The sequence below is a fragment of the Musa acuminata genome, chromosome BXJ2-8 (genome assembly GCF_036884655.1).
Source record: "Musa acuminata AAA Group cultivar baxijiao chromosome BXJ2-8, Cavendish_Baxijiao_AAA, whole genome shotgun sequence".
Lineage (NCBI taxonomy): Eukaryota > Viridiplantae > Streptophyta > Magnoliopsida > Zingiberales > Musaceae > Musa > Musa acuminata.
In genome coordinates this window covers 29,343,662-29,371,579 of record NC_088345.1, presented here as the reverse complement: position 1 = coordinate 29,371,579, position 27,918 = coordinate 29,343,662, and the positions used below count along the sequence as shown (strand labels likewise).

General features: G+C 41.3%; 1 protein-coding gene across 2 annotated transcripts; it reads left to right on the top strand.

Moving 5' to 3' along the window:
- Positions 1 to 14: 14 nt before the first annotated feature.
- On the top strand, positions 15 to 26,252 carry LOC103973458 (E3 ubiquitin-protein ligase RKP). Of its 2 annotated transcripts, XM_009388026.3 has the most exons (11): positions 15 to 173; positions 433 to 2,058; positions 3,596 to 4,423; positions 4,986 to 5,146; positions 6,397 to 6,535; positions 6,631 to 6,714; positions 9,548 to 9,826; positions 9,910 to 10,041; positions 22,964 to 23,163; positions 24,319 to 24,514; positions 25,588 to 26,252. In XM_009388026.3, exons 2-11 carry the CDS (start codon positions 559 to 561, stop codon positions 25,885 to 25,887), a joined length of 3,819 nt encoding a protein of 1,272 aa, XP_009386301.2. In that variant the 5' UTR covers positions 15 to 173; positions 433 to 558; the 3' UTR covers positions 25,888 to 26,252. The 2 variants fall into 2 exon arrangements, with proteins under 2 accessions (XP_009386301.2, XP_018676963.2); XM_018821418.2 differs by lacking the exon at positions 3,596 to 4,423.
- The last annotated feature ends 1,666 nt before the right edge of the window (positions 26,253 to 27,918 follow it).

The window sequence follows — 27,918 nt, the reverse complement described above, 5'->3', positions numbered from 1 at the left end:
CTTGCTCGGTGGAGAACTTAACCCGTCTCTCGCCTCTCGTATTCTCCTCGTCGTCCATCGACGGCATACGCAAACCCTAACTACCACGCGCCGCCGCCCAATCTGAGGGAGATCGAATTTGAAGCCTTAGCCTCCTTCCAACCGCGGAATCAGCCGCCGGATCGCCGCCGCACGTAAGTTCGTCTCTTAAGCTGAACGATTCTTCGAGCCTTCGCCTTATTCTATTTAATTGTCTGGAACCGACCTCCATATCCTTCGTGTTTCTTTTTCAACTTTTCCGAATTCAAAAGATTTTTCTTCCTATTGTTTGATTGATGGGTTTCGTGACTGATTTTCAACTCAAGGATGAATTTTTGATTATCGAATGCCATTTGCTATCTTTTCTCGGTTGGCGTTAAGTCGTCGTTCTCTGACCTTTCGGTTTTCTCACAGTTGAAGCGTTTTCTGTTGCGGATTATGGAATATTGTTGAAGAAATATATGGTTTTTATCAAGGTAGATCATGTATTGGTAATCTCGGGGAGCAAAAAATAGTGAGTCCCGTTCGGTACGAATCTTCATGGGTGAAGATAGTGTTAGGCATATTGGAATATCCTCCGGATTGGCTGTTCTACTATCCGATGATAAACCAAAAGGTAATCCCCAAAAGTCCCGCTTGATTTCTTATTGTGATAGCATCGGTGATCATTCGGTGGAAAGGACTCTGGAACATATTTTTGATCTACCTCACAAATCAGTTCGTCCCTCTAGTAGTTTAATTGATGTTGATTTCATCCGGTCAATCTTGAACAAACAACTGCCAAGATTTCAGCAGGAAAATGATTCTGATTGCTATAAAAGAGATGGTCTATCCATTCTTGACGGTGGTTCTGCCCCAAATGCTGTTGTCATAGACAACGCTAGCACGCGTGGAGATATCAAGACCATAAGGAAACCATTGCTTGTAGAAAGCCAGACAGTGTTCAGTAGTGCCCGAGCAAACGCATGTGCATGGAAGGGGAAATGGATGTATGAAGTGACGTTAGAAACTTCTGGAATCCAACAACTTGGATGGGCTACTGTTTCATGCCCATTTACAGATCGGAAAGGCGTGGGTGATTCAGAAGATTCATATGCATTTGATGGAAAGAGAGTGAGCAAATGGAACAAAGATCCTATGCCATATGGTCAGTCGTGGGTAGTGGGCGATGTCATTGGTTGTTGCATAGACTTGGACAGTGATGTGGTCTCCTTTTTGAGAAATGGGGTTTCTCTTGGAGTTGCATTTGACAGGATCCAGAAAATGAGCCCTGGGATTGGATATTATCCTGCAATTTCTCTTTCTGATGGTGAGCGTTGTGATCTGAATTTTGGTGCTCGCCCATTCAAACACCCTGTTGATGGGTTTCTTCCTATTCAGGCTCCTCCAATCTCTAGATATTATGCTAATTACTTGCTTAGTTGCTTGACCAGGTTACTGGAGGTACGATGTTTGGATAAACCTGACTCAGCATATTTTGAGAAATTGAGGAGGTTTAGGAGGTTTGCACCCCTTAAAGAACTGTTTTACCCTATATCTCATGGTATCCTAGAAGAATTCTTTAATGTGATTCAGTCAAGTGAGGGGAGCTTTGAATATATTGCGTGGGGTGCACTTCCATCTTGTTTTTTAGGGATATTTGGTATACATGAACCACATGATTATGCAAGTTTGGATCAGGTTCTCGATTTATTTCTAGAATTTCCAGGATCCGATCCATTGTTGCAGCATCTAATTGTGGCACTTTCATGTAGTTGTAAAGTGGCACCACTTGTTCTGACAGAGTGTCCTTACTCTGGATCGTACCCTTATCTGGCACTTGTCTGTCATATTCTCAGGCGTAAAACTATGATGGTTCTGTGGTGGAAATCACCAGATTTTGAATTTTCACTTGAAGGATTTCTCTCAATGAAGAGGCCAAACAAGCAGGATTTACACTGCCTTATTCCATCTGTTTGGTGGCCTGGTTCCTGTGAGGATGTAGGCTGTGAAAGTAGCATGATGTTAACTATGACTGCACTATCTGGTGCTATGAACAAGGTAACTGTGCCTCTTTGGTTCATCTCTATTATTAGCTGCTAATTGTGTATGTTACATGTTAATCCTTAAATCTGCTTGCCACATGTCATTGAAAATAGGAATTCTGTGAGTAAGTTTATATGATGATCTGTAAGGTACAATGTGAATCACATTTTGCTTTTATGGTAATTCTTCAGCAACCTGAACTCACTTTAGTGATTTTCATAGCATGATCTGTATAATGATTTGTTGATTTGCTTTGTAACTGCTTATTTGTACTTTGGGTGACCAGATTTGGTTTAGACTATTCGTATGTATGATCTAAAATGATAATATGGTTGCGTTGCTTGTTCATGGGTGCATGTGGCATTTAATTATTTTATTTAATTTAATGCACTGGCTAATTGAATTTCATTAATGCCCTTCAATTTTGGTCATGCTTGAACCACACTTTCTGAAACACTGAAACCTGTCTGAGCTCATGAAACTTGTACAATTGTGATCACTGCTACATACTGGCTACTTCAATTGTCAGGCCACTCTGATTGTGGATCATAATGGAGTGTCAAAACAGCAAATTATCATATAGCAACTTACTTACACTTGTCTGAGTATTTTCACAGAAATAGTTTGCTTGTTGTTGCATAATTATAGAACTTGAGGGCAGGTATATGACTTGTATATTGTCATTATATTTTATGGAATTGTTTTGGTCTAGAATTGAATATAATAACCAAATGAGAAATTATTCTATCATCTAACAGAGTTGAGCTGTGATAGCTAATGCTATGTCGGTTTCTTTGCCACAGGTCTCTTAACATCCTTCTTGTCATACTTATTTGTTGCATGAGTATCTGTGATATGTTACTGTTTCTTATGTTTTTAGGAAGATCATCATTTCATTTGCTTTTTCTCTGTTGGTAAACATATAATTATCAGGATAGGGAAGTAGTAAGAGATTCCTTTGCATTTACATCTCTTGTGATCAGTAATTACAGAATAAACCATGGTTCGCATTACTGGTCCGTATCGGTATACTGACCAACTGTTGGTACGGTACATATTGAGCTGTACCGAACATACCAACACATGATACATCAGAGTGTACCAATGTACCACTCATATCGTCCTCTGTCGGATTGGTACATACCCGCCCATATCGAGCGATGTACTTCGGTACGTCAAACCTTGGAATAAACAATATTGTAACATCATTTTTTAAATTTATGCATTCCTACCCTTTTGCAAAAAAAGAGAAAAAACAAGAATTAAATTATTATCTCACAAGTTTAATTCTGTAATTTCTTTCAACCACGCAAATTTTAACTTACTTTTTTCATTTTTACATGATAAACAGTTACTTGAAATTCAAACTGTGGTTTTTGTGATGGTTTTTGCCTTACTGTATCTACTTAATACAAATTTGCAAATTCTGCTATCAATTTGTCTTATTAATCAGACATTTATAATTAGTTTACAAATGCTTATGGGGGAGTTGTTATTTGATACAGTTTCTCTACTGTAAATTATTTTATAGAAAAGCATGTTTAATATGCAGATTGAGGAGATGCACCAGCGACTTTGTAGTTTGGTCATACATTTTGTGCCTCGGGCAGCCCCCTGCCAGCCACCTGGTTCTGTGTTTAATACATTCTTGCAGAATTTCATCTTGAAGGTCAGAGGTGCAGAGCATAAGATGACTTCTTCCAATGTATCAAATAACTCAGTTGTAGTTTCTCTGTACACAGTAATCCTACGTTTCCTATCTGAAGGTTTTCCTGTAGAGGGCATATCTGGGTTCGTGAAAGGTTCTGGAGTGAATCTTGGAGCCAACGTTGGATTTCTTCATAGGGGTGGAAAGCGAAGATTTCCTGTGGAGTTGTTCTTCACAGGTGATGCAAATTGTGCTGGAGCCCGTAGAATAGGAGGTTCTTTAAATCACCTAGTTAACTCTCAACTATTTAATGAGGAACAAACAAAAGAAGTACAGTGGATTGAAGGCTGCATGGATGATGAAGAAACAACAGTAACACATTCTACTATTCAGAAGCCATGTTGTTGTTCAAGTTCTGATGTTGATGATATCCAAACAGTAGAAGATAGCATTGGATATACATCTAGAGGTTTGAAGGGTTTTTGTATTCCTATTTCTGAGAGATCACTTAATGTGGTAACATTGTGCAATTCCAGAAGTCTAGGCGATGAAATTGTCGATAAACCTAGTTCGAGCAATCAGTCAGATGTTGATACTGGATGCCGATCTTTGCCGTGTCCAGAGAGCATAGCAACAACTAGTGAATTATCATTGGAAGTACTAAGAGAGGAAGAGCTGCTTGATATGATGCTATTTCTGTACCATTTAGGTGTTGCACCAAACTTTAGGCAGGCAAGTGAATTCAGCTGTATTTGTCACACTTAGAATTACCATTTTGCAATATTCATTAATTTAAAGGAAATGGAACATCAGTATCGAAATTTGTTTTCTTTTGGTGACTTCATGAAATGAGAGTGTGAATCTTATATAATCCAAGCATCAGATGTTTGGCAATCAGATATAACTGTAGGCTTAAAATGCTACATGATTTCATACTGTAGCACAAGCTAACCTTGAAAACTTGGTTCCAATGTGGGGAATACATCATCCAATTTCCTTATCAACAGAATTCACCATTACCTGAAACAGGAGATGTTCTAACACTCCTGCATTTGGCAATGTTAGAGGGGCATATCCTTAGTCAAGGGATTTATTTGTCGATGTGCAATTGGTATTCTTAGCTGCCACATTTTCTCATTATTATATATAAAATAAGCAAATGTCAGTATAGTTTAGTTTTTGTTTGTTTAAATATTTAAACCATTTCATTATTATTATCTTTATTTGTATGTGTCTAATCAGTTTGTTTTCTGTAAACATTAAAATGAACTTTTCATGAATTCCTTAATTGCAGGCGTTTTATTACATGTCTCATCAGTCACAATCAATTTCTCTCTTAGATGACACGGACAAACAAATAAGAGAAAGATCCTGCATTGAGCAGGTGAAGCGTTTGAAAGAAGCACGTAATGTATATCGAGAAGAATTGGTTGATTGTGTCAGGCAATGTGCATGGTAAGTCTGCTATCATAGAACCATTTTAAAAAGTTGCAATTCTTTTCTTTAGCTAGGCACTAAAAGAATCCATTATTGTTCAAGAAAGAATGCATTCTTGTTATACGATATCTGTAAATGAAATTGAAACAGGCTTTTCTTATTGGATTTCTCATTTGAAATTTGAAGATTCTTTCTCTTTTTTGTCTGTTCTGATTGTCATTGTAAGATATTATCTCTTGTATGAATGCTTTAAGAATATAGGTGACAGTCCAATGCAACAAAGTGACCAGTTGCTTACTGTATAAAGAATGAAGGCCATTACTAGCAGATGCGTTATATACTATTTAAGAGTCTAGTGAAGTTATTAGGTCACTGGTCTCTAGTTATCTTTTAATCCTTCATGCAGCGAGTTAATAGGTTTCTGCATTCTATGGTTCTCTCAACTTGCTGGAAACAATAGCCTGTCGGCTGCTTCTGATAAAATTTAGACGTAAGAGCTCCATCCACTGCACAGATCTGATTCAGTGCCGTCCTTGGAACCATTGCTTTATCAGGACTGCATTGATTTATTTACTTGTTTTTCTCCCATTCTATTCACAAGCTGAAGTGTTTTTCTTTATATCTTTTGTCTACTTTTATATTAATCAATATATTCTTATGACAATTTGCTTGGTCAATAATATGATTTATTATTAAGATTTCTAAAATTTAATGTGTAGCCAACTGTATACATGTTCCATGTCTTGGATGGAAATTTTATTTATATGTATGGAACTGGAAATGCTCGATAAACATGATGTAGAAATGTCATAATCAATAAAGTGATGAAATACCAGTTTTACTATTCTTTGCTTCTGAAATGTTTACTTTGATTATCCACAATTAGTGTAAACTTGTGGTTCATAGCTGCATATGTGGTATCACATCTGTGTATTAGAGTTTATCTGATGCTTTAAGGCAGTCGAAATCTTGAAAATCGGTCTGTCGAGAAAAAGAATTTGTAAGATGAGCTTGCAGTGAGGGACCATTACTGTATGTTATTTCACTTTAATAAATTAGGTTTACTCTATTGTCAGTACTGGTATGGAAAGTTGTCGTTTATGTGGTACTATTTTTGTTTTTATGTTTTACAATAAATCTCAAGATTACTTGCAGATGGGTTCTTGTGGAAGTGGTATATACATGTTAACTATTTTTTATTGTTTGTTTTTTTTATATCTATTCCAGTTTGTCTTATCAATTTTGGCACTTCCTTTCAAATACTGCAGGTACCGCATCTCTCTATTTTCTCGTTGGAAGCAAAGAGGAATGTACGCAACATGCATGTGGGTTGTGGAGCTGCTTTTGGTTCTAAGCAATACTGATTCTATATTTTGTTTTGTTCCTGAGTTTTATCTGGAATCACTGGTAAATGTTATTTTGTTGTATATTGCTATTTTTAGGTAATCAAGTAGTTTATTGGTGATACATTGTTAATGTACATTTTATTGTAACCTTTGCAGGTTGACTCTTTTCATGCATTACGGAAGAGTGACCCTTCATTTGTTTCTTCTGCTATTTTTATCAAGCAAGGCCTTGCTTCATTTGTATGTATCAAATGTGAAAACTACTCTTTTTTAGAAAAAAATTATGGTGGAATTTGTTAGCATGTTCACATATGAAAGAGAACAATACTCTGAGAAAACAGTAACATTGTCATGCATATGCACTAACAAATAGCATGAAAGCCTTGTGACATGCATTTTTTTATTTACAGAATACATGCTAATTCTCTCCTTTATCTCTTAGATTGTTATTCTGAATTTTATAAAACATATAATTATTTACTTGATGTCAGTAATGATATATTGTTTTATATGAACCGAGAGAAACTTAGTAGCCCTAGAAGTAGGTTTCTGATGGAGATGAAGAGTTTCGGTTGGAACTGGAGGTATCTTGATTCATAGGCACAAATTAACATAACTTTGGTTTTCTTTAAGGTGAGAAATGACTGGTTCTTGCTTTAATGGTCTTGTTGTGGATCCTGTCATAGTCAAAATATTTTGTAGAACAATTTGTCTTCTAGTTTTCCAATTGGTCTGTCCATGAACTATGTCTGATCTTGTTCTCACTATTTGGATCAGAGCAATCATAGGTATACCGGCTTAAATGTGCTGTGTTTAGTTTTACAAGTCTTACAAGAATCTAATAAGAGAGGAGGAAAGACAGATGCCAAGCATGTTACTGCTTATTCAGTAAGCTGTATTGCTGACTGAATTTTGGTTTAAAAATATTTTGAGCTCTCATTTCTTGTCTGATTGCATTAGTACAGAACTGCTCTAAAGATTGTAACCTGAAATTGTAGAAGGAGATTGACTAGAGTTGGATATAATGACATAAATGAATTATTTGTGCAAGATGTTAAGTGAAGAAATGCAATTTATAAAGGGGCCTTTTAGGAAGGGATACACACCAAACCGATAGCTGTTGTGTTGGGCAAACTTAATGTAATTAATTGCTAATTGGAGCCTGACTAATGTAGTTTAGGATTTTATGAGGGTTCCAATTCTATTTAGGATCAAATTTACTGATAAAATTGTTATTTAAGTCTGTTAAATATTTAAATTATTTTTATTAGCTTTATGTATCTCTTTTAGGGTGTTTTGGTCATGAAGGGAGAAGACATAATTCTGATCCAACCAGGTCCCTGATAATTGTTTGGATGAAGCTTTAGGTATCCCTTTAGGTTGTCTTGGTTGTGAAGGGAGAAGACATGGGGATGATTCTGATCCAATCAGGTTTCTATTACTTGAGAAAGAATTGATCTGTTACCAAAGAAAGTTTGAATAATAGGCTATTTTCCAATCAAAATAGCCGCAGGGATAGTGCATGAGACTTCTGCAATGCTGGATTTAGGGAACTCAGCGAGTAGATGGTCAATGTATGCAAATGGGTGTGCATATTCTTTACTCAACTTCCTTTCCCATATTCATACTTATCATTTAAGAAATCCAACCATAATTGACCTTTTTATTTTGCCAGATTGCATCTCAGAAATGCTAAAAATTGAGAAGGGATCTGATTGAAGTTTACAGAAATATGAGGAAGAAATTGTCCTATTTCCAAGTTATTTGATTTTTGGCTCAAGGATACCCCTTTTCCTTTATGAATTTCTTTATGTTTGCTGACGCTACAAAGAAAATGTGCAATTTTGTTTCCTTGCGAAGGTATACATAGTAAATTAAGCATGCTCTGATCCTTCAGGGGGGTGGCCTCTCCTGCATGTTTCATTGGCTCACAAAGAGGCCTCTTGTTGTTGCTTATATTAAACACCAAACTTTCCTGTGCTCTAAGAAAATAACATTCTGGTTTAGGAGAATCAACATCATGTTGAAATTTGATAAATTACCACCAGGGAAAAATTAGAAATTTATATGTATGCTAGTGACTATGATGAATCATGGCCCTGATTATAGGCTCGAAACCTCCTGTAATGAGTATCATTCAGAAGACTATGACTATTATACAGTAGTAAATAAGAAGCAAAATTTTAGGGTATAACTGCAAACGTAGTAGTTGGTGGCCAAAACATTTGAAATCTGATATTGTAAATTGCTAGATTTGGTTTTATGCAAATCTTAGCTTGATTGATGCCTAGATAGTTGGCATAAGAATATTCTAGCAGTGGTATGAAAAAAATGATTGACAACCTTGGCTGCACGCAGCTATGAAATCAATTTTAGAGTGGGTTTTGTTTGCTTCATTCTCAACGGCTGTGCTGAGTTGGAGAATTCTGTGATCTGTGATACCAGATCATAACTGGACTACTGCATTTTGGGTATGTCTATTCTTAAATCCATTAGAAAGAGGGATGTTGAACTAAGGGGTGGAAATGGAATTTGCAACAACCATTTGTATTTTACAACAATTGGATTTACTTATGATTTTTACATGCTTTATGTTTTCCACATATCTATTGTTCTTTTCAATTGTTTGATTGTTAAGAGATTTAAACTCATTTTGTAAGCAATCATTTGTTTGTTTTTCCTAGTCTTCAATGACCCGATTATTCTTACACCGTGTTTACTTGGGAAACTTTTGGAGGTTCACATTGGTACATAGAAATATATGCCTTACTGAAATTCTTACTACACCTGATTGAACTGGTCCACTCTGGTGTTTGTTCCATGAGGCAGTTTAATTAGATTGCGAAAATTCATATCTAACAATTATATGATCCTAAAGAAATAAATGTTTTCGGGGACAATGTGCTCATTAGAAATATGTGCAGAGTGCAGTTGTATTTGTTATTTAAAGTACCTTTAGATTGTTTACGTGGATAAAAACCTGAAGGAATGCATATTTCTTGAATGTAAGTGAAGTATTGTTTTGTTTGTAGCAAGTCATAACAAATTAAAATAATTATTATTCTGTTATTAGGTCACGTTTGTTGTCAAGCACTTCAATGATCCACGGATACTAAGTGCTGACATCAAAGATCTTCTTTTGCACTCCATATCATCCTTGGTACAGTGCAAGGACTACCTAGTTGCTTTTGAGGACAACAAGGAAGCAATTCAGAGATTGCCCAGGGCATTGCTGTTGGCATTTGATAACAGATCCTGGATTCCGGTTGCAAACATAATTCTCAGATTATGCAAAGGTTCTGGATTTAGTTACTCAAATCATGCAGGATCCTCATCATCGGCCCTTTTCCAGGTTAGAATGCCATTAATATCTGACTCCTGGTTGATTATAAATGTGATGCTATTTGTCATAGTCTGTTATTTTGCATCATGAAGGTACTATTTCGAGAGGCTTGTGTCCATGATGAAGCTCTATTTTCTTCATTCCTCAATCGTCTTTTTAACACACTTAGTTGGACTATGACTGAATTCTCAGTGTCTATCCGAGAGATGCAAGAGAATTATCAGGTGTGTTTTCTTTTAATTTGTAGATAATTTGATTATTATTATTTTTTATTTCTGTAAAGATATGAGGAATTCTGTTATCAACCATCTTTTTTCTCCATAAGTGCTCAGTTTGCTCTGAGAAATTTAAATGAGCATTTTGCTGCTCTTATGTGAACAATATCTTATAATTTGAACTACTGATCTCCTATGATTTTGTTGAAGATAATCATAGTAATAAAGAGAAGACTTCTTTGTATATAATTTGGATGGCTAAAAGCTTCATAGATGTGTAAGGTTCAAATTTTTGTGGTCTTGTGCTTTCAACCAGCCCATATAGTCTTCACATTGAAAAATTAGGGATCATACTCTCTTTGTTGACCACAGATGGGATCACAAGGTGGTCAAAGGCCTTTCTAGCTTCCAGTGGCCAAGGTGATTCTGTGGTCTTCAGGAGATTGAAATCTATCTTATTTTTCAATTGTTCCCATGTGGAATTTACACAAGTTTGGGGTTCAGGAATCATCTATGTTATCTGGGGGTTCCATGATAGGCCACACCTGGGTTGTTTGGCAGCTCTAGCAGTTCTCCAACTGACATCACTGTTCCTATCCATTTTCACCTTAATAGAGCTCTTGTAGTTCATTTTTCTTGTTGCATAGGCTTGTCTAGACAAGAAAAAACCTGAACTTTGGAGTAGGGTTCTGGGTCTCACTTGGGTGGGCCATTGTTGTACTCACATTTATTGCCTCCTTTGGAACTTTGTAATTTCGTATCGTATTGATGTTTCGAGCTTTGCTCGGTATGGTACGGTACGGGCGATCGAGCGGTACGTTAGGATCTATCGTTCTGTCACGAACGGTCGTTGCGCACCTGCAACAACTCCGTTCAACGAACCGTTCGTCGCTCTCGTCTACATGTACAGTCACTTGGTAGCCTGTTTTGCCTTGGTTTTGAGTTATTTTGCTTGTAAAAATATAAGTTCGAACAAGCTACAGCGTTACAAAGCGACCGCTCACCGAACCGAGCAAAATAGCCCCAAAACAGCCCAAAACAGCTCCGTTTTCGTGTGCCGTAGTGACACAGACTTAGCTGGTTTTGCCTAAGTCGTGCGGCACCCTCGCGCGTCCGTTCGCAAAGGTCAGCCTCCCCGAAGCCTCCCATTGTCCCTTAGGACCAACCAAAGAGAGAACGGGTTAAAGAGAACGCCTCAATCGGGATCCACAAGCAAACATGTCCGAAAAACACTTCATAGACATTGCAAATTACAAACAAACTTTACAAGCTCTGAACAGTGGCACAACAAAAGGGGTAAAATGGTCCATTACAGACCGAAAAGCTCTCGCACGTGTCCACATGACACAACCTTTATTTACAAGCCTAAAGAGGCCACCAACCCAACTAAAATGGGACTATTATGCCTTCGGCCGCCCCTCTACATGTTGTACAAGGCATGAACATGCCAAAAGACACGGACATACATAAGCATTACATCAAACACCCTGTTTCGAAGTTTGTCCGTGACATTCTCCCCCACTTATCCCTTCGACGTCCTCGTCGAAGCCTTTGTGAACACTGCAACTCTTCGCCTTTGCCGAGTCTTCAATCTTCTGCTCCAGCTACAATGCGCCTCCTGGCTCCCAGCTGCTCTCCGCTGCTATTTTTGAGTAGTCGAACCTTTGATCCGCCATGCTGCTTCAACTCACCAATGACTCTGACTTTGGTGTGGGGTTGGCTGAGTTGTGTTGATCCTCGTTGATTCCTGCGGATCCACCAAATGAAGGAAAAGACCATTCTTACTGCGCCAGTCTCTCAAAATTCCACATGCTGCTTGAACTGGGTGGATGCTTGTTGGAGCTTTAACGAGCATCGTCTCGCAAACTTCTAAAGTTTTGGGTCTTTCCTCCACAAAATTTGCTCATTGACTATTCTTTCAGTTAGTTGTCACATCCAAGTAGGTTCGCATCACTTCCGCTTTCGATTGGCATTTCGTTGGGAAATGAAGCGGACAATCTACTCTCAGTAGCACTGATCACCGTTGGTGAGGATTTGACAACTATTGTCTTCCATTATCTTCGAAGGGTCTTTGAACTTTTGCAGAGCTCCTCTGCTGGATAGATAAGAGAATTGGGGTACTCGGTTTCGCCCATCCTCTTAAGAATTGAGAAGGCAAAGGTTACTTGACTTCGCCCGCCTCCTCGGGGTTGTACTTCATGCATCGAGCTAGTTATTGGCCTTCGCCTGCTCTTTGCTCACACTTCTGAAGCACTTGAAGTGTTTGCACTCCTTGCGTTGAGTTAGCTACTGTGATTCACCTTCTCAATGCCATTGAACTTCTGGAATGCAGGAAGTTTTCACCCCAACTTGGAGTAATTCTCTGATAGATAAGGTCGCCTCTAGGATTGTATCGTCTTCTCCATCAACCTTGCTGCCTACTCCACTGAGTAGCAAAGGTACAGCACCGCGTACTGCCTGCTTCGTTCCTTGGTCGTGCACTCTTGCATGACCCGAAGTCCTTCACTTACGGTTATCTTGATGAGAAACTTGTTGACACCGGTCTTACGAAGTTTCTTGGCCTTTGCCCTTCAGCCTTGTCTCGGTACTTGGAGATTGCCTCTGCATGCTCCACCTCCTCGGCCCCTTTCACGATCAAGCGCTCTCCCTCCGTGAGAGCAAGGGATCAATGACTTTCACGGAAGTCCCACCTCTGCGGTACCATGGCGCTGTCATGCCCATGGCCCTACTATCCGTCTCCTCGCATCTGTATCCCTTTTCTTCACGATCAGTAGATATGTCTCCGTGGCACTCCTCTGAGTCCACCTCCATTCTGACTGATGCTTGATTTTAGGTAGCTAAGTCCCTCTGGACTCGTCGTCGCTTCCTCGCCCCTTTCGACCTCCTGCTTCAACACCTCTGTGTTTTCCAAGCAATCTGTTTGGTCGATGGAAAGACATACTACAACTCCCATGCATGGCCTCTGCCATCACATTGTAGGGTTTGCACCGATTCTGTTCTCCTTAGCTTCCTTGGTAGCAACGTTCGCTTACTCGACGTTGTCCTCTGACTTGTCGGGCTCCCTTAAGCGAATATGAGCTCTGGAGCAGTCCAACTCTCCAGCTGCTTCGATCATACCTCTGCATGATCAAGTCCCTCTCATGGGACTCACTGGTACTTGCATCCGAACTCTTCCCTTGGTGGAACCCAGCCCCCATATGCTGATGACCAAGGTTTTCATCCGATGCACACACGGAAGACCCGCCTCTGCGGTACCATGGCCTTCACTCCTTGAATCCATAGCCCTTCTTGCCGTCGTGTTGTTCACCGAAGTGGAGCTCCCAGTAGCTCCCGATCATACCTCCATATGATCTAGTCCCTCCCGGGACTATGTCGTGTGTGTCGCATTGCCACGAACTGTTCCACCACGATCCGTTGCACCATGTCGCCTCCTGGTGACATCTCCAGTGCATTCTGATTCTTGTGGAATAAACTCGAATTGTGAACCCTCCATATGTGGCCTCTGCCAATACATCGCAAGGTCTCCTCCACCATCGATTTTGTTCGCTCCTTTGGCAATCGATCTTCATCCACCCACTCTTGGGTCACACCTAGATGAAGCACCGCTCTAGGACAGTCCGTCGCCTAGTAGCTCCCGAAGTCCACCGACTTCACTGTAATTTGTGCACCATTATCTGGATCCTAGGCCTCTGCCCCTACCAGCACAATCTCCGCTGCGCACCGCTTCCTTCATAGCAACTCGAATGGCAACACTGTGGCATATTCTTCAAGAGTACCCGCCTCTGCGTCCTCTTGCCCCGTGCTAAGGCCTTCTGAACCCAACTTCGCCTCCGCAAATTGAGTCACCTTAGTTCCTCCATCAAATGCTTCTCCGAGATAAGGTGCATGTGCCCCGAAGCTCCCGTCGTCTTTGGCACCATGCAAGATGAGTCCGCTCCGTCAGAATGAAGGACCCATGGAACAACATGATCCTACTATTGCCTCTGCAAGAGTTCATATCCTTGACCTCTGTCTAAGGAAAGCACTGTGCCTCTGCTCCACGTTCCAACTTCTATGCTGGCTCCCTTCATGCGGCTTGGGTACTTCGCCAAGTTACACCCAAGTTGCTCCGTTCCTCGTTTTTGCATTGAGTCGATGGTGGCCCTCGTGCCCACCATTCCACGGGTTAGCCCTCCCTTGAGTCCGATCTCCATATCGACTCCAAGTGTGCCTTCATTTAAGTTGCTTTAGGTCGCTCCCCCACTTGATCTCGCAATGCATCCACCAATGCATTCTCTCGAGCGAGATCATGCGACAACTCCTCGCCGCTTGCTCAGTCCATCGAGCTTCGTGGAGTTGTTGTTTGTTGAGGTACTCCTCAACATGTGAGGTCCGTCTCACATGATTCTCCCTCTGGAGAGCCAGGACTTATCCCTCCTGGATAACTATCATGTTGGAGCAACATCTCTCTTCGTTTCGGAGACCACCATCCCCTTGGACTACTCCGATCTGCTGAACAAACTGTGCACTGTTCTGCCTCCTGCAAACGCACTTGCTAGATTGCGACTCCATGTCAATACAGCCCCCGCTGCACCCCTCAAGGCCTAGCAACATGCTGAACTCGTTGCACACTTTAGCCTCCGACGGACGTATCCTTCACATGTCGAAGAGAAAGTTTCAATGCTCCATGGCGCCGAGTTTCGGTCGCCTTGGGATGGCCACGAACATTCCGTCGTCCACATACAAGCCCATGCATGAGTACCAAATTCTTCGAGTTAGCAATTCCACTCACCTCTGTGAGCTTTGCATAACTCTTTTGGTCGTTGAGCAACTCATTCCACCTTGTATGGTCTCATTCTTGCCAAGCGCCTCGCTTGCCTAGAGCACCATCAAGTATAGTTGTCAACGTTGAGCTGTAGCTAAAACTCAGTCATCCTAACCTTTGTGCGTTCCACATTCTTCCAAGCTTGTTTGTTCTCGTGGTGCCTCTTGCGCGAAGGGTTGGCCATTCCTCTGAATGCCAATCTCAGATGCCCGCTCCTCTGAGTGACTCTTTTCCCTACATCTCCATGCCCGTTTTCCCTCAAACGGTCGCGCGTGTGCTGACTGCCCTCAACGCAGCCCCGCTAGGTCCCCCACGTTTGCATGTCAAGTGTTTCTATGAGTGCTTGTCCCGCTCTGATACCATATGACACAGACTTAGCTGGTTTTGCCTAAGTCGTGCGGCACCCTCGCGCGTCCGTCCGCAAAGGTCAGCCTCCCCGAAGCCTCCCATTGTCCCTTAGGACCAACCAAAGAGAGAACGGGTTAAAGAGAACGCCTCAATCGGGATCCACAAGCAAACATGTCCGAAAAACACTTCATAGACATTGCAAATTACAAACATACTTTACAAGCTCTGAACAGTGGCACAACAAAAGGGGTAAAATGGTCCATTACAGATCGAAAAGCTCTCGCACGTGTCCACATAACACAACCTTTATTTACAAGCCTAAAGAGGCCACCAACCCAACTAAAATGGGACTATTATGCCTTCGGCCGCCCCTCTACATGTTGTACAAGGCATGAACATGCCAAAAGACACGGACATACATAAGCATTACATCAAACACCCTGTTTCGAAGTTTGTCCGTGACAGCAGGTTGATTTCTGGAATCTGCCTCCGCTCACCAAAACGTCAACCATCTCAGCCCCTTTGAACCCCCCGGGTGGCACAGGGCTGGATGGGGCTTCGGTATAGTACCGGGCGTTGAACACTCATTTACAAGTTCGCACGTTGCCTTGACGGGAACTTGTTGTCGCGCCCGGGACTCGGTGAGTAGCTGTTTGTGGGCTTGCAGCTGTTCGTTCAACCTTCTAAAGCCCTTGTTTTCCCCCTCTCCCTCTTTTCTCTTGTGCACGCAAGATGCTCGCTGAATTGCTTGTAAAGCCTCCCCTATTTTCACGAGACGTCGGGACTTGTCCGTCGCTCGTTCTTTCGAACTAATCAACTTTCTCTTTTACAGGTCCTTCGGGACCTGCGAGAGGTTACAAGTGGGCTGATCTTTGCAGAGCAATATCGCAAGGGCGAAGCGCGACTTAGGCAACGCAAGCTAAGTTCGCGTCTTGGCCGCAAGGGTGCCTCACGCCTTAGGCAATTCCAGCTAAGGCCGTGACATTGTGGTATCAGAGTGGGCAAGCACTTCGAGCGAGCAGCGAAGGAACTTCACAATTTTGTTATGGCAAAGCATTGTGGCGAATCCAGCAAGACGGGGCAAGCCGGACCCTTGCCCCAAGCAGCCGCAGGTGGGCTGCATGTGCACACTCGCTCTTATGCTGTTGGAGTCGCTCAAGAGGAGCGCGGCAGCGAACATGATGAGCGAGAAGTTGGCTACTCTCCGCGAGCGGAGGAGGCGCAATCTGGAGCGCCAACTGGGAAAAAGAGTCACAAGGAGAGACTCACAACGGCGGAAACCCGCCTGGATGTTCTTGAAGAGAGCGTGGAGGAACTCTACCATGGCCAACAAAGGCTTGTTGGGGTAGAGAGCTCGTAAGAGGAAGAGGAGTCCAGGATCGACAAGGTCGAGGCCCTAGTCGACCGGCTGTCTGATGACACCAAAGACTTCATGCAACACTTACAGGATGTTGTGGCGGAACTCACTTCAAAGGTGGCCATGCCCACAAGAGCACTAAATGCGGGAGGAAGCAACACCCGCGTTGCACCACCACAAAACTTGATCTATAACAACAATGTATCTGAACGGAGATGCGAAACTTTGGTGGCGAACCCGTTGGGAGGAGATCCAACAAGGTCGGTGTCGGGTTGACACATGGGAAGACTTGAAGTGGGAGTTGCGAACTCAGTTCCTACCTGAGAACACAGAGTTCGTCGCAAGAAGGAAGTTGAGACAACTCCGCCAGAGTTCCACCATTCGAGACTATGTGAAACAATTTTCTGCACTAATGCTGGACATACAGGATATGTTCGAGAAAGACAAGTTGTTCAGCTTCCTCGATGGTTTGAAGCCATGGGCTCAACAGGAACTAAATCGAAGGAATGTCACCGATGTGGTCGGGGCAATTGCTGCTGTAGAAAGGCTCACCGACTTTGTTTCCTCCGAAGACGCAGGGAGAAGGAAACAATCTTCAGGCAATCGCCCTCCAAAACATTCTCGAGGGAAGGATCTCGGGGGCGAACAAAAGAAGAAGAGTTCCCACAAAGGGCCAAGCCCGAAAGGCAAGGCCTCGAAACCTGGCGGATGCTTCTTGTGTGGAGGGCCACACATGGTGAGGGAGTGCCCACAAAAACAGGCACTCAATGCGCTAACAACTTCCATCCACCCGCCCAAATCAGACAAGGGCAAGGCTGTCGCCCTTAGGTCGAGTAGTTCTGAAGCCAGCAGCGACGATGAGGAGTCGCAAGGACCCCGGATGGGAGCCATGCGTTTGTTGAACGCCATGCGGGGTCAAGTGGGGGAGAACCCGAAGATAAGGCAACAAAAAGCTGGAAGTGGCGAGCTAATGTATGTTGACATCAAGCTCAATGGCCAAAAAACTCGTGCAATGGTGGACACGGGTGCTACCCACAACTTTATAGTCGATCGAGAAGCAAAGTGACTTGGGTTGATCTTGGAGAAGAGCCCAAGTCGAATGAAGGCGGCGAACTCGGAGGCCAGACGAATCTCTGGGTTGGCGAAGGGAGTCCCCATTAAAATCGGGACATGGAGCAGGAACACCAACATGATGGCAGTGCCATTGGATGACTTCCAAGTGATTCTTGGAATGGAGTTTATGCACGCGGCGAAGTTGGTGCCAATGCCGTTCTTGAACTCCCTATGTATGATGGGAGGCGACGATCCCTACGTGGTTCTTGTCTCTCGGAGAGGAACCAAGGAACCGCAACATATATCGGCGTTGCAACTAAAGAAAGGGGTGCGAAAAGGTGAATTAACCTTCGTGGCTGCGATGAAGCTAGAGCCACTTGACGAGAAGGCCATTCAAGAACCTACTGTGGTGGCGAACGTCCTGAAAGAGTTCAATGACGTTATGCCACCCGAGTTGCCGAAGACTCTTCCACCACGCAGGGGCGTGGATCACAACATCGAGCTGGAGCCAGGAGTGAAGCCTTCAGCGAGACCACCATACCGCATGCCCCCGCTAGAGTTGGCAGAACTCAGGAAGCAGTTAGGTGAACTACTAAGCGGTGGTCTCATCCGTAGCTTTAAAGCACCTTTCGGAGCTCCAGTTCTCTTCCAGAAGAAACAAGATGGGAGCCTCCGATTATGCGTCGACTACCGAGCTCTCAACAAAGTGATAGTGAAGAACAAGTATCCCATCCTGCTCATTGCGGACTTGTTCGACCAATTGGGCAAAGCCAAGTATTTCTCAAAGCTCGACCTTCGGTCGGGGTATTGGCAGGTGCGCATTGCTGAAGGCGACGAAGCGAAGACTACCTGTGTGACCAGGTATGGAGCGTTTGAGTTCTTGGTGATGCCTTTTGGCTTAACCAACGCTCCGGCCACGTTCTGCACTCTCATGAACCAGCTATTCAAGGAGTATTTGAATAAGTTCATGGTCGTCTACTTGGACGATATCGTCGTCTACAGTCAAACGCTTGAGGAGCACGTCAAACACCTTCGGACAATTTTCAAGGTTCTCAGGGAGAACACTTTGTTCGTGAAAAGGAAGAAATGCTACTTTGCTCAAACTGAGATCTTATTCTTGGGACATCGAATCGGTGATGGCTCCATTCGGATGGATAAGTCGAAGGTGCAAGCGGTTGCGGAATGACGAACTCCAAAGAAGGTGATAGAGTTAAGATCCTTCCTTGGTTTCGTCAACTATTATCGACGCTTCATAGCGGGATATTCGAAGCGTGCAACCCCACTAACGGAGTTGCTGAAGGAGCAGCCTTGGAAGTGGTCTGACAAATGTGAAATAGCATTCCAAGATCTGAAGGCTGCTGTTATGGAAGAACCAGTGCTTAAATTGCCAGACTATGGGGAGCCTTTTGAAGTCTATACAGATGCTTTGGACTTCGCTATTGAGGGAGTACTCATGCAGGAGGGTCATCCGGTGGCCTACGAAAGCCGCAAACTCAACGAGACCGAGCGGCGGTATCCAGTACATGAGAAAGAGATGACAGCGGTGATCCACTGTCTACGAGTTTGGCGACATTATCTCCTCGAATCGCGATTTGTGCTGAGGACGGACAACATCGCTCTGAGCTATTTCCAAACTCAGAAGAAGCTCTCCCCAAAGCAGGCGCGTTGGTAAGACTTCCTGGCTGAATTTGATATGGCAATGGAGTATAAGCCTGGGAAGGCAAATGTCGTGGTCGATGCATTGAGTCGGAAAGTGGAGCGTGTGAATGCTGCATAATTGGAGGGTGGAGGCCAAACAAGTCAGTTGCACTCCAACTTCTTTTCCAGGATCAGGGATGGACTGTACAGTGACCCCTAGGCAGTTATCCTGATGCAGCTCATCAAAGAAGGCAAGGCACGACGATTTTGGGTCCAGGAGGGACTCGTTTATACAAAAGGGAATAGGGTTTATGTTCCCCGAGTAGACAATTTGAGGCGTGAACTCTTAAAAGAGTGTCACGATTCCCTTTGGGCTGGTCACCCAAGTATTCACAGAACGTTAGCTCTCGTGGAGAGGGCCTTCTACTGTCCGAAGATGGGGACTGATGTGGAGGAATATGTTTGAACATGCCTTACTTGCCAACAAGACAAGGTGGAGCAGCGGAAGCCGGTGGGACTTTTGGAGCCGTTGCCCGTACCAGAAAGGTCGTGGGAGAGCATTTCCTTGGACTTCATATCAAGCTTGCCGCTTGTAGGGAGACTTGGATCGATACTCGTGGTGGTCGATTGGTTTTCAAAGTATGCAACTTTCATTGCTGCTCCCCTACACTGTTCAGCAGAGGAGGCGGCCAAGCTGATGATGAAGGATGTGGTGAAGTATTGGGGAGTCCCGCACAATATCATTAGTGATCGAGACGCTCGGTTCCTGGGACGATTCTGGACCGAGCTATTCAAATTGTTGGGGTCAAAGTTATACTTCTCTACAAGCGTCCACCTCCAAACGGATGGCCAGACTGAATGGATAAACTCGCTCCTGGAGCAATATCTTCGGCACTACGTGAGTGCCAACCAACGAGATTGGGTGAAGCTATTGGACATTGCCCAATTCTCCTACAACTTGCAGTGGAGCTCTGCATCCAACAAGAGCCCCTTCGAGATCATTACCGGACAACAACCGTCGACTCCGCACACCATGGCCATTGGGTATACTGGGAGTTGTCCGTCAGCCTACCATTTCGTAAAGGAGTGGCATCGAAATGCAGATATTGCGCGGGCTTACTTGGAGAAGGCGGCAAAAAGGATGAAGAAGTGGGCAGACTTGGGAAGGCGATCGCAAGAGTTCAAAGTTGGAGATTTGGTGTTGGTAAAGTTCCAACCAGCATCACTCCAATTCTTTAGGAACAAAGTCCACAAAGGATTGGTGCGCAAGTATGAAGGGCCCTTCCCAATTATCAGCAGGGTAGGCAACGTCTCTTACAAGTTGCAGCTGCCGGCGTGGTTCAAAATTCACAACGTTCTTCACGCCAGCAACCTAAAAGCCTACCACTCGGATCCGCAAGATGCTTCCCGAAGTGTTCCAACTCAGCTACCTCCCATCACAGCCTCTTATGAGAAGCGAGTTGAAACCATTCTGGCGGACCGAAAGATAAAGCTACCCAACGGAGTTGAGCAGACAGAGTACTTGGTGAAGTGGCGAAAGCTTCCCCGAATTGAAGCCAGTTGGGAGCCTGAAGACGCCCTGCGACATGAAGAAGAGATCATCAACAACTACCAACAAGCGTCGACGAGGGCGTCGACAGTTTAAGTGGGGGAGAATGTCACGAACGGTCGTCGCGCACCCGTAACAACTCCGTTCAATGAACCGTTCGTCGCTCTCGTCTACATATACAATCACTTTGTAGCCTGTTTTGCCTTGGTTTTGAGTCATTTTGCTTGTAAAAATGTAAGTTCGAACAAGCTGCAGCGTTACAAAGCGACTGCTTACCGAACCGAGCAAATCAGCCCAAAACAGCTCCGTTTTCGTGTGCCACAGGCTGATTTTTGGAATCTGCCTCTGCTCACCAAAACGTCAGCCATCTCAGCCCCTTTGAACCCCCCGGGTGGCACAGGGCTGGATGGGGCTTCGGTATAGTACCGGGCGTTGAACACTCATTCACAAGTTCGCACGTTGCCTTGACTGGAACTTGTTGTCGCGCCCGGGACTCGGTGAGCAGCTGTTTGTGGGCTTGCAGCTGTTCGTTCAACCTTCTAAAGCCCTTGTTTTCCCCCTCTCCCTCTTTTCTCTTGTGCACGCAAGGTGCTCGCTGAATTGCTTGTAAAGCTTCCTCTCTTTTCGCGAGACGTCGGGACTTGTCCGTCGCTCGTTCTTTCGAACTAATCAACTTTCTCTTTTACAGGTCCTTCGGGACCTGCGAGAGGTTACAAGTGGGCTGATCTTTGCGGAGCAATATCGTAAGGGCGAAGCGCGACTTAGGCAACGCAAGCTAAGTTCGCGTCTTGGCCGCAAGGGTGCCTCACGCCTTGGGCAATTCCAGCTAAGGCCGTGACAGTTCGGTACATATATATTTATATATATATATAAAAATAAAAAATATAAAAATTAATATATAAAATATATAAAATATATAAAATATATAAAACATATAAAAAATAAAAAAAGGAGGTATATGCTACCTTGGTGATGTCACCTCCTTTTCTTCTCTTCATTGCATCAAACGAGGAGAAGAATGCGGTCTTCTCCTCATCTGTGGCATTCGGCGAAGACGTGTGACGTCTTTGGCCTTCGACGAGGGTGAGCGGCGCCGGATCTGGATTCGGATCGTCGAGGGATGGCGGCGCCATATCAGAAAGCGTCAAGGTTCTCCTGATTCTCCCTCTTTCCCTTGACACTTCTTCTTCCCTCGCCGTAGCCAGGCCGCAGCCAGGTTGATACCACCCGGTAGCAGGCAATCCGCGTATCGGTCTGCTGGTGAGTTGATATGTATTGCTCAGGCGGTATCATTCGAAATTAAAATCCTTGATTATAATCCATGAATATTTTATAGATTTAATGGTAGAGAAATATGAAGTTAGAGAGTTATGAAATATGAATGACTTTAGAGGTGAGATATAGGACAGAAGCTGGGAGTGAACTCATTGGAGGGAGAAAAGAGATAATTAAGGCTAAACATAAAGAAAACATGTTTACTAAACAAATTGACTACAATCCCTGTGTCATCAAGCAGGTCAGAGTCTTTATATCGTTTACAAGGCTTCTTGTTCATTTAGTAAAAAGTTTTACAGAAGTTGGAAATCTTGTATATTTAAAATCTTCCTAAACATATTAATCTCTCAAAAATTGAACCAACTCATCCAAACTAAAGTATATTTAAATAAGACTTTGAAGTAATTACCTGACCAAGTGACAACTGAGATGACTTATCTTATATAGCCACTAAAAATAATCACAAAATTTATTAGATCTAGAAGTCCTAATCTAAACTATGTTAGATTTAACCTAGATGCTAGCTGGACTCAAACTTGATCTTGGCTCAAAACCAAGTTACATCATTTTATCTGTGTAGTTTTTCTTTTCTTTCTTCCTCATCTTTTATGCAATGATATCTTTAATTATGCTAGTTTGCTTGACACACTTAGTACAGTAATTTGTTTCTTTGGTTTGAATATTGTTTTTCATATGATAGATGGGACAAGATTGTAAGATCAGTATTTGAGTTTTAAATCTTCATGGACTGTATTCATAACTATTCCATGTTAACGTTTTCTTCACATTCACATTATTATATTTGACAAACTTGATGCATTCTGAAGGCAATAAACATTATAAATTTGATGCATGATATTACTTTTCCTTTTTTAAAATAACTAGTAGGATGGTTTTGCTTTTGCAGATTGGTGACTTGCAGCAAAGAAAATGCAGTGTTGTTTTTGATCTGTCATGTAATCTCGCAAAGATTCTGGAGTTCTGTACACGTGAGATCCCTCAGGCATTTCTCTTGGGGCCTGATATGAATCTACGGCGGCTTACAGAATTGATCATATTTATTTTGAACCATATAATTTTCACTTCAGATTCTGAGTTTTTTGACATGTAAGTTTGAAAATAGTTAAGCGATTCTAGTTGAGACCACTTTTATCTCTTTCCAAATGTTGATTAATTAGGAGGTTTTATGTCTTATGACACAAGCTTAGCAAAAACAAGAATGAGTTGCTTCATGATTAAAATAGAAAATTATATTGTTTATGATCAACTTAATTAATTGGAGTTGCATCAATTGGAATTGGCCAGTAGGAAACAGGTATATGGGCATTACAAAGGACAAATCCAATAGGAACTTTCTTATCGAGTCTTAAGCTGTTAGCAGGGGTATAGTAGCAAGATGCCTATTAATTTGATTAAACCTTAAAGTTGTAAGTGAATGCCGGAGAAGTTCCTGTTGACAGAATTAGTAGTAGTGTTTGCAATGAAGTAATTGGTGAAGAATGTTTGAATCTAACCTAATAGATTCAAAGTTAACTTGATTAAAAGAGTTAATTGGATACTAAGTTTTGTGCTGAAACAACTTCTGTTCATAATGAAATTCATGCTGAGGCTGAAGTTTACATGAAACAAGTTTTATTAATGAATGGAAGCAAATTGAAGATGAAAAATAACAAATAAGCATAATAATAAGTAAAAGATAATAGAAGAGGAACGGCATACAGGATCTTTAATAAGGTGGCCACACAAATAGAAACAAATATAGAAAAAGTTGTAGAGTTGGAATAACTCAACAAAGGAAGAGCAAAGAAGCCGATGATTTAGCGGCCATGGAGAAGTTTTTTTTCATTGATGAGATTCCATCACATAATCAATTAATCCAAGGTTTCCTCTTTAATTTGACTCAGCTAGCCCCTATGATAGAGAATATAAAGTATAATACAGCAGAAGTGTTTCAGAAAACAAAAAAAGGTGATTTACACACCCTGGTGATATCTTATGGTACTTTGCGTGGATTGTTACCCATTGATGCCTTTATGGCTACAATAACAATTTTTATCTGCTTTGAGGAGGTCATTTAGTACATAAGGCTACTATAGTATTTATTGCTATTAAGGAGATATAAAACAGGTTCCTGAGTTTGTAATACTTCAATATACAAGAAATCTCTTTTGGTCTATCTGCCCTTTTATTATGCATTTCGTTTTGTACTTTAGATAGCTTAGGTTTCCTTCTGACTTCTTTTTTATATATTTGTATCTACAGGTCAGTTAGGCGACCTTGCCAATATCAAGAGAAAACAAATCGAGCCATTATCTTAGCACCTCTTGTTGGTATTATAACCAGCTTAATGGATGCTCACACAAATTTGGAACAAATGGACCTGAATGATGTTGTAGGGGTGTTTGTGAGCATGGACTGCCCTGCTACTGTTTTTCAATGCTTGTTGGGCTACAATTGGGTTAGATTTTTTTTCTATCTTGAATTTTTATTTCCTTATATTTGAATTATTCTCTTGGTAGAACAACAGGAAGTATTCTTGAGAAAACAAAAATATAACTCAAATATATTGATCTTTTACAATCACGGGACTGAATTTTGAGTGAATTAACGAATGACTTCCTAGTTGGAAGATTAAAGAAATTTCTTTTCGAAATTTAGGATCTCATTTAGACATCTATGGTGTTCTACCAATAGACTTTTGACACATTGATCCTAGAATAGAGTTGTAATTGAGCAGAAGTTGCTTACTCCTAAGCTGCTCACAGTTTAGAAAGCAGGTTGTCTGAGAGAGGAAACATTTTCATTTGATGTGTGATTAATAACCGATGTAGAATATTTTGGCCACAATACCCTAACAATTGAACTACATCTTTGGAGGTTGAATTTTGGTGGGCTTGTTTTGCTAGGATCTGCTTTTTTTCTTTTAATCTATAGCTGCATAGTTATTGCCTTGGACATATATGATTTCATTTTGATAGTGCTCATTCTTCTCTCTACCCCTCCAGCTACTCGATGTAATCTCCATATAATTTTGCCGACTAATGCTCGTCTCTATGCTTCTGAGCACCTCCTAACTTTATTGGTGTTGTTGATTTAATAATCAGAATTTTGAGAATTGCATAATAAACTTGCTGAGTCTGTCATGAAGTGTTTCTTGAATCTGCCTCCCATTGCTTTACCAAATTAATATTATGAAATATTTTAATGTTCTGCTGAAGACGATTCCCATATGCTTGGAACCTTGAATTTACTTAGCCATGTCCATTTTGTTGGTTGTTAATTACCAACTGCTGTGAAGTGAAACCTGGGATATATAATGGCTCCTGGATAAGATATACAATTATAGTGCTTTGACTACACAAGGACTTTCTACAGTATACAGATAGCAGTTATGAATTTATGATTTTTCTTAAAAGCTTTTTTGATATCAAATCTTTGAATCACATAAAACAAAAGCAAGACTTCATAAAATAAAGAAATCAAGGAGTCACAGTTAATTGTTGTCTAAATCTCATTTCACCATCTTTGCAGAGTAATGTCCTTAGAGGGGATGCTTCTCTTGCAAAGCTAGCAAAGCTTGAGGAATTTTCCAGTAACCTGAGAAGAAGAACAGAGGCCATAAAAAGGACAGAGTCATGTGTCAGAACTGGCGACGACGAAGCAGAAGACTGCTGTTGCATCTGCTATGCTTGCAATTCAGATACCATGTTTGAGCCATGTCATCACAAGTCATGCCATGGTTGCATTACACGGCACCTATTGAATGGCCAGCGATGCTTCTTTTGTAATGCGATAGTCACATCTGTGGTGAAGGTGGAACCAAGGAACTGAAGTTGGGAGACCAGAGGTTGGTTGTGATTACTGATTTCTGCAACCTGGTGGCCTAGGTCATTGGCATTATCTGTGTCGTAGCTGTAAGGTAGTCAAGGGACCTTTTTTTCTTTGGGATCACCACCATCACTGTACAGTTGTTGCAACAAAGTTGTCAATGCAATGGAACAACATACGTAAAAGAAAAGATATTACCCATTTATATAAATCCCTGAAGCTATGGGTTGCATAGAAGTACTGGGAGGGATCTACAAAAGGTGAATTTTGTAGAGTCTAGGCATTTTATTCTGTATATATGAGAATGTAATTCAAGGAAATCTTCTATCTCCAGCTGCTATTAATCTAAAATAAGGAGAGATTGTTTAGGTGCTTTGCCTTGTTTCCTTGATTCTGTTTGATGTGCCTGTGCCAGCTGTTGACAAGCTTATGTACTAGGAACTAAAAAAAAGGATGATTCATGAAGTTATCCTACTCTTCACTGTTAGCCGAGGCTCCGAGAAATATAATGGTACGTACATGTTCATGTTACCTTTTTCTCTTGGAAACAAACGCCTATGATTTAGGATCACATTGGCAAATGTCTTCTGGGAAGGACCTGCTGGATTGTGACTTTCATATCAGTTGGGAGTTCTTGTCAAGCCCACGCCATCACGGCCAAGTTCTGTTGTATGAGACATGAGATTACCCAGTTCGTTTTAGTTCCATGAAACAGTTTCACGTCGAAGAAAAGGATTTATAAGATCGGATTTACATTGAGAGCTCGATACATGGAGGCCTTACATGTTTCTTCATCAAGATTCAGATCATGAACTTGTAAATAAGCTTGAGGCCGAGATGAAAATTAAAAGACAGATGGGATGACGACTGTACCTGCAAATAAGGTTAGGTCGACAATCATAGCTTAGACTTGAATGATTCATTTGTGACGAAGGTGATGAGAGTGATGAAGTCTTTGAAATGAATGAGCAAAAACAAGATTAGATGAAGTTGCAGATGACATTGACCATAATATTTGTATTGCATTAGATACTATTGGTGGTTGAGTTGTGTCAAGTGATGATATATATCTTTACAATATTGAAAAAATGCTGGTTGAATACTATGACAGCGAAGATGATGGTTTGTTTTTTAATATCATAGTTCTTTGTGCTGAAGATGATGAATTTGTTTTGAACGATCTTTTTGTTGGTCAGATATAGACCATATATATGATTTTCCTAATTATTTTAATTTCTAAAGTGGCCTATTTATGATATATAATAATATTTAACATAATTTGAAATTTCTATAGGTATTTTGAGATTAAAAAAAAAATCAAGAAAACCTTGAAAGATATGCAATTTGAAGAAATTTTGAAATCAAGCATGTTGCAACTAATAGTTATAAATGTATAGTTTTCATTTGCAAATAAATGATAATAGCTCATGGTGGAACCAAAAGTTTCAAAATTATGAAGTTTACTAAAGAGAATCGATGTAATTTGTCAAGCTTAATAGAAAACATAAATAATACATTAATTATTTCATTACAGATCATATTAAAGATCAAGACTTGACATTATATTTCAAAGATAATTATTATAGATATTTAAAAGAAATTAAAAGTTATTATATTTAATAAAAAGAATTATTTTGCATGTGAGATTATACTTAACTAAGTGGTGACCTCATATTTGAAATGGTAATTACATCAAAAAATCAATTTCAACGATTTTTTGGCATTTCAAAGAAATGCCTTATAAGTTTTGTGAGATATATGTGATATATTTTTGATGCCGCATATTTATTGGGCAAACATTTTAGTTCTTTGACGATGGCTACAACTATTAATGGTGCTAATTAATTATTTTCAATTGCATTTATTACGATCCGGATAAGTAGAAATTTATGGAAATGGTTCCTATATCATTGGAAAGTAAGGGTTGTTAATTGTAAAAACTTAACCAATTTTAGTGATTGTAGCATAAGAATTCTTTCAGTTACAAAGGAGATATACCCAAAAGCAAATCATGGTTATTAGATGATTCATGAA

Coding starts and splice junctions, on each gene's coding strand:
- LOC103973458 (XM_009388026.3), top strand. CDS start 559: ATGGGTGAAGATAGTGTTAGGCATATTGGAATATCCTCCGGATTGGCT. Junction 23,164..24,318: donor GATTCTGAGTTTTTTGACAT/GTAAGTTTGAAA, acceptor TTGTATCTACAG/GTCAGTTAGGCGACCTTGCC. Junction 24,515..25,587: donor GCTTGTTGGGCTACAATTGG/GTTAGATTTTTT, acceptor CCATCTTTGCAG/AGTAATGTCCTTAGAGGGGA.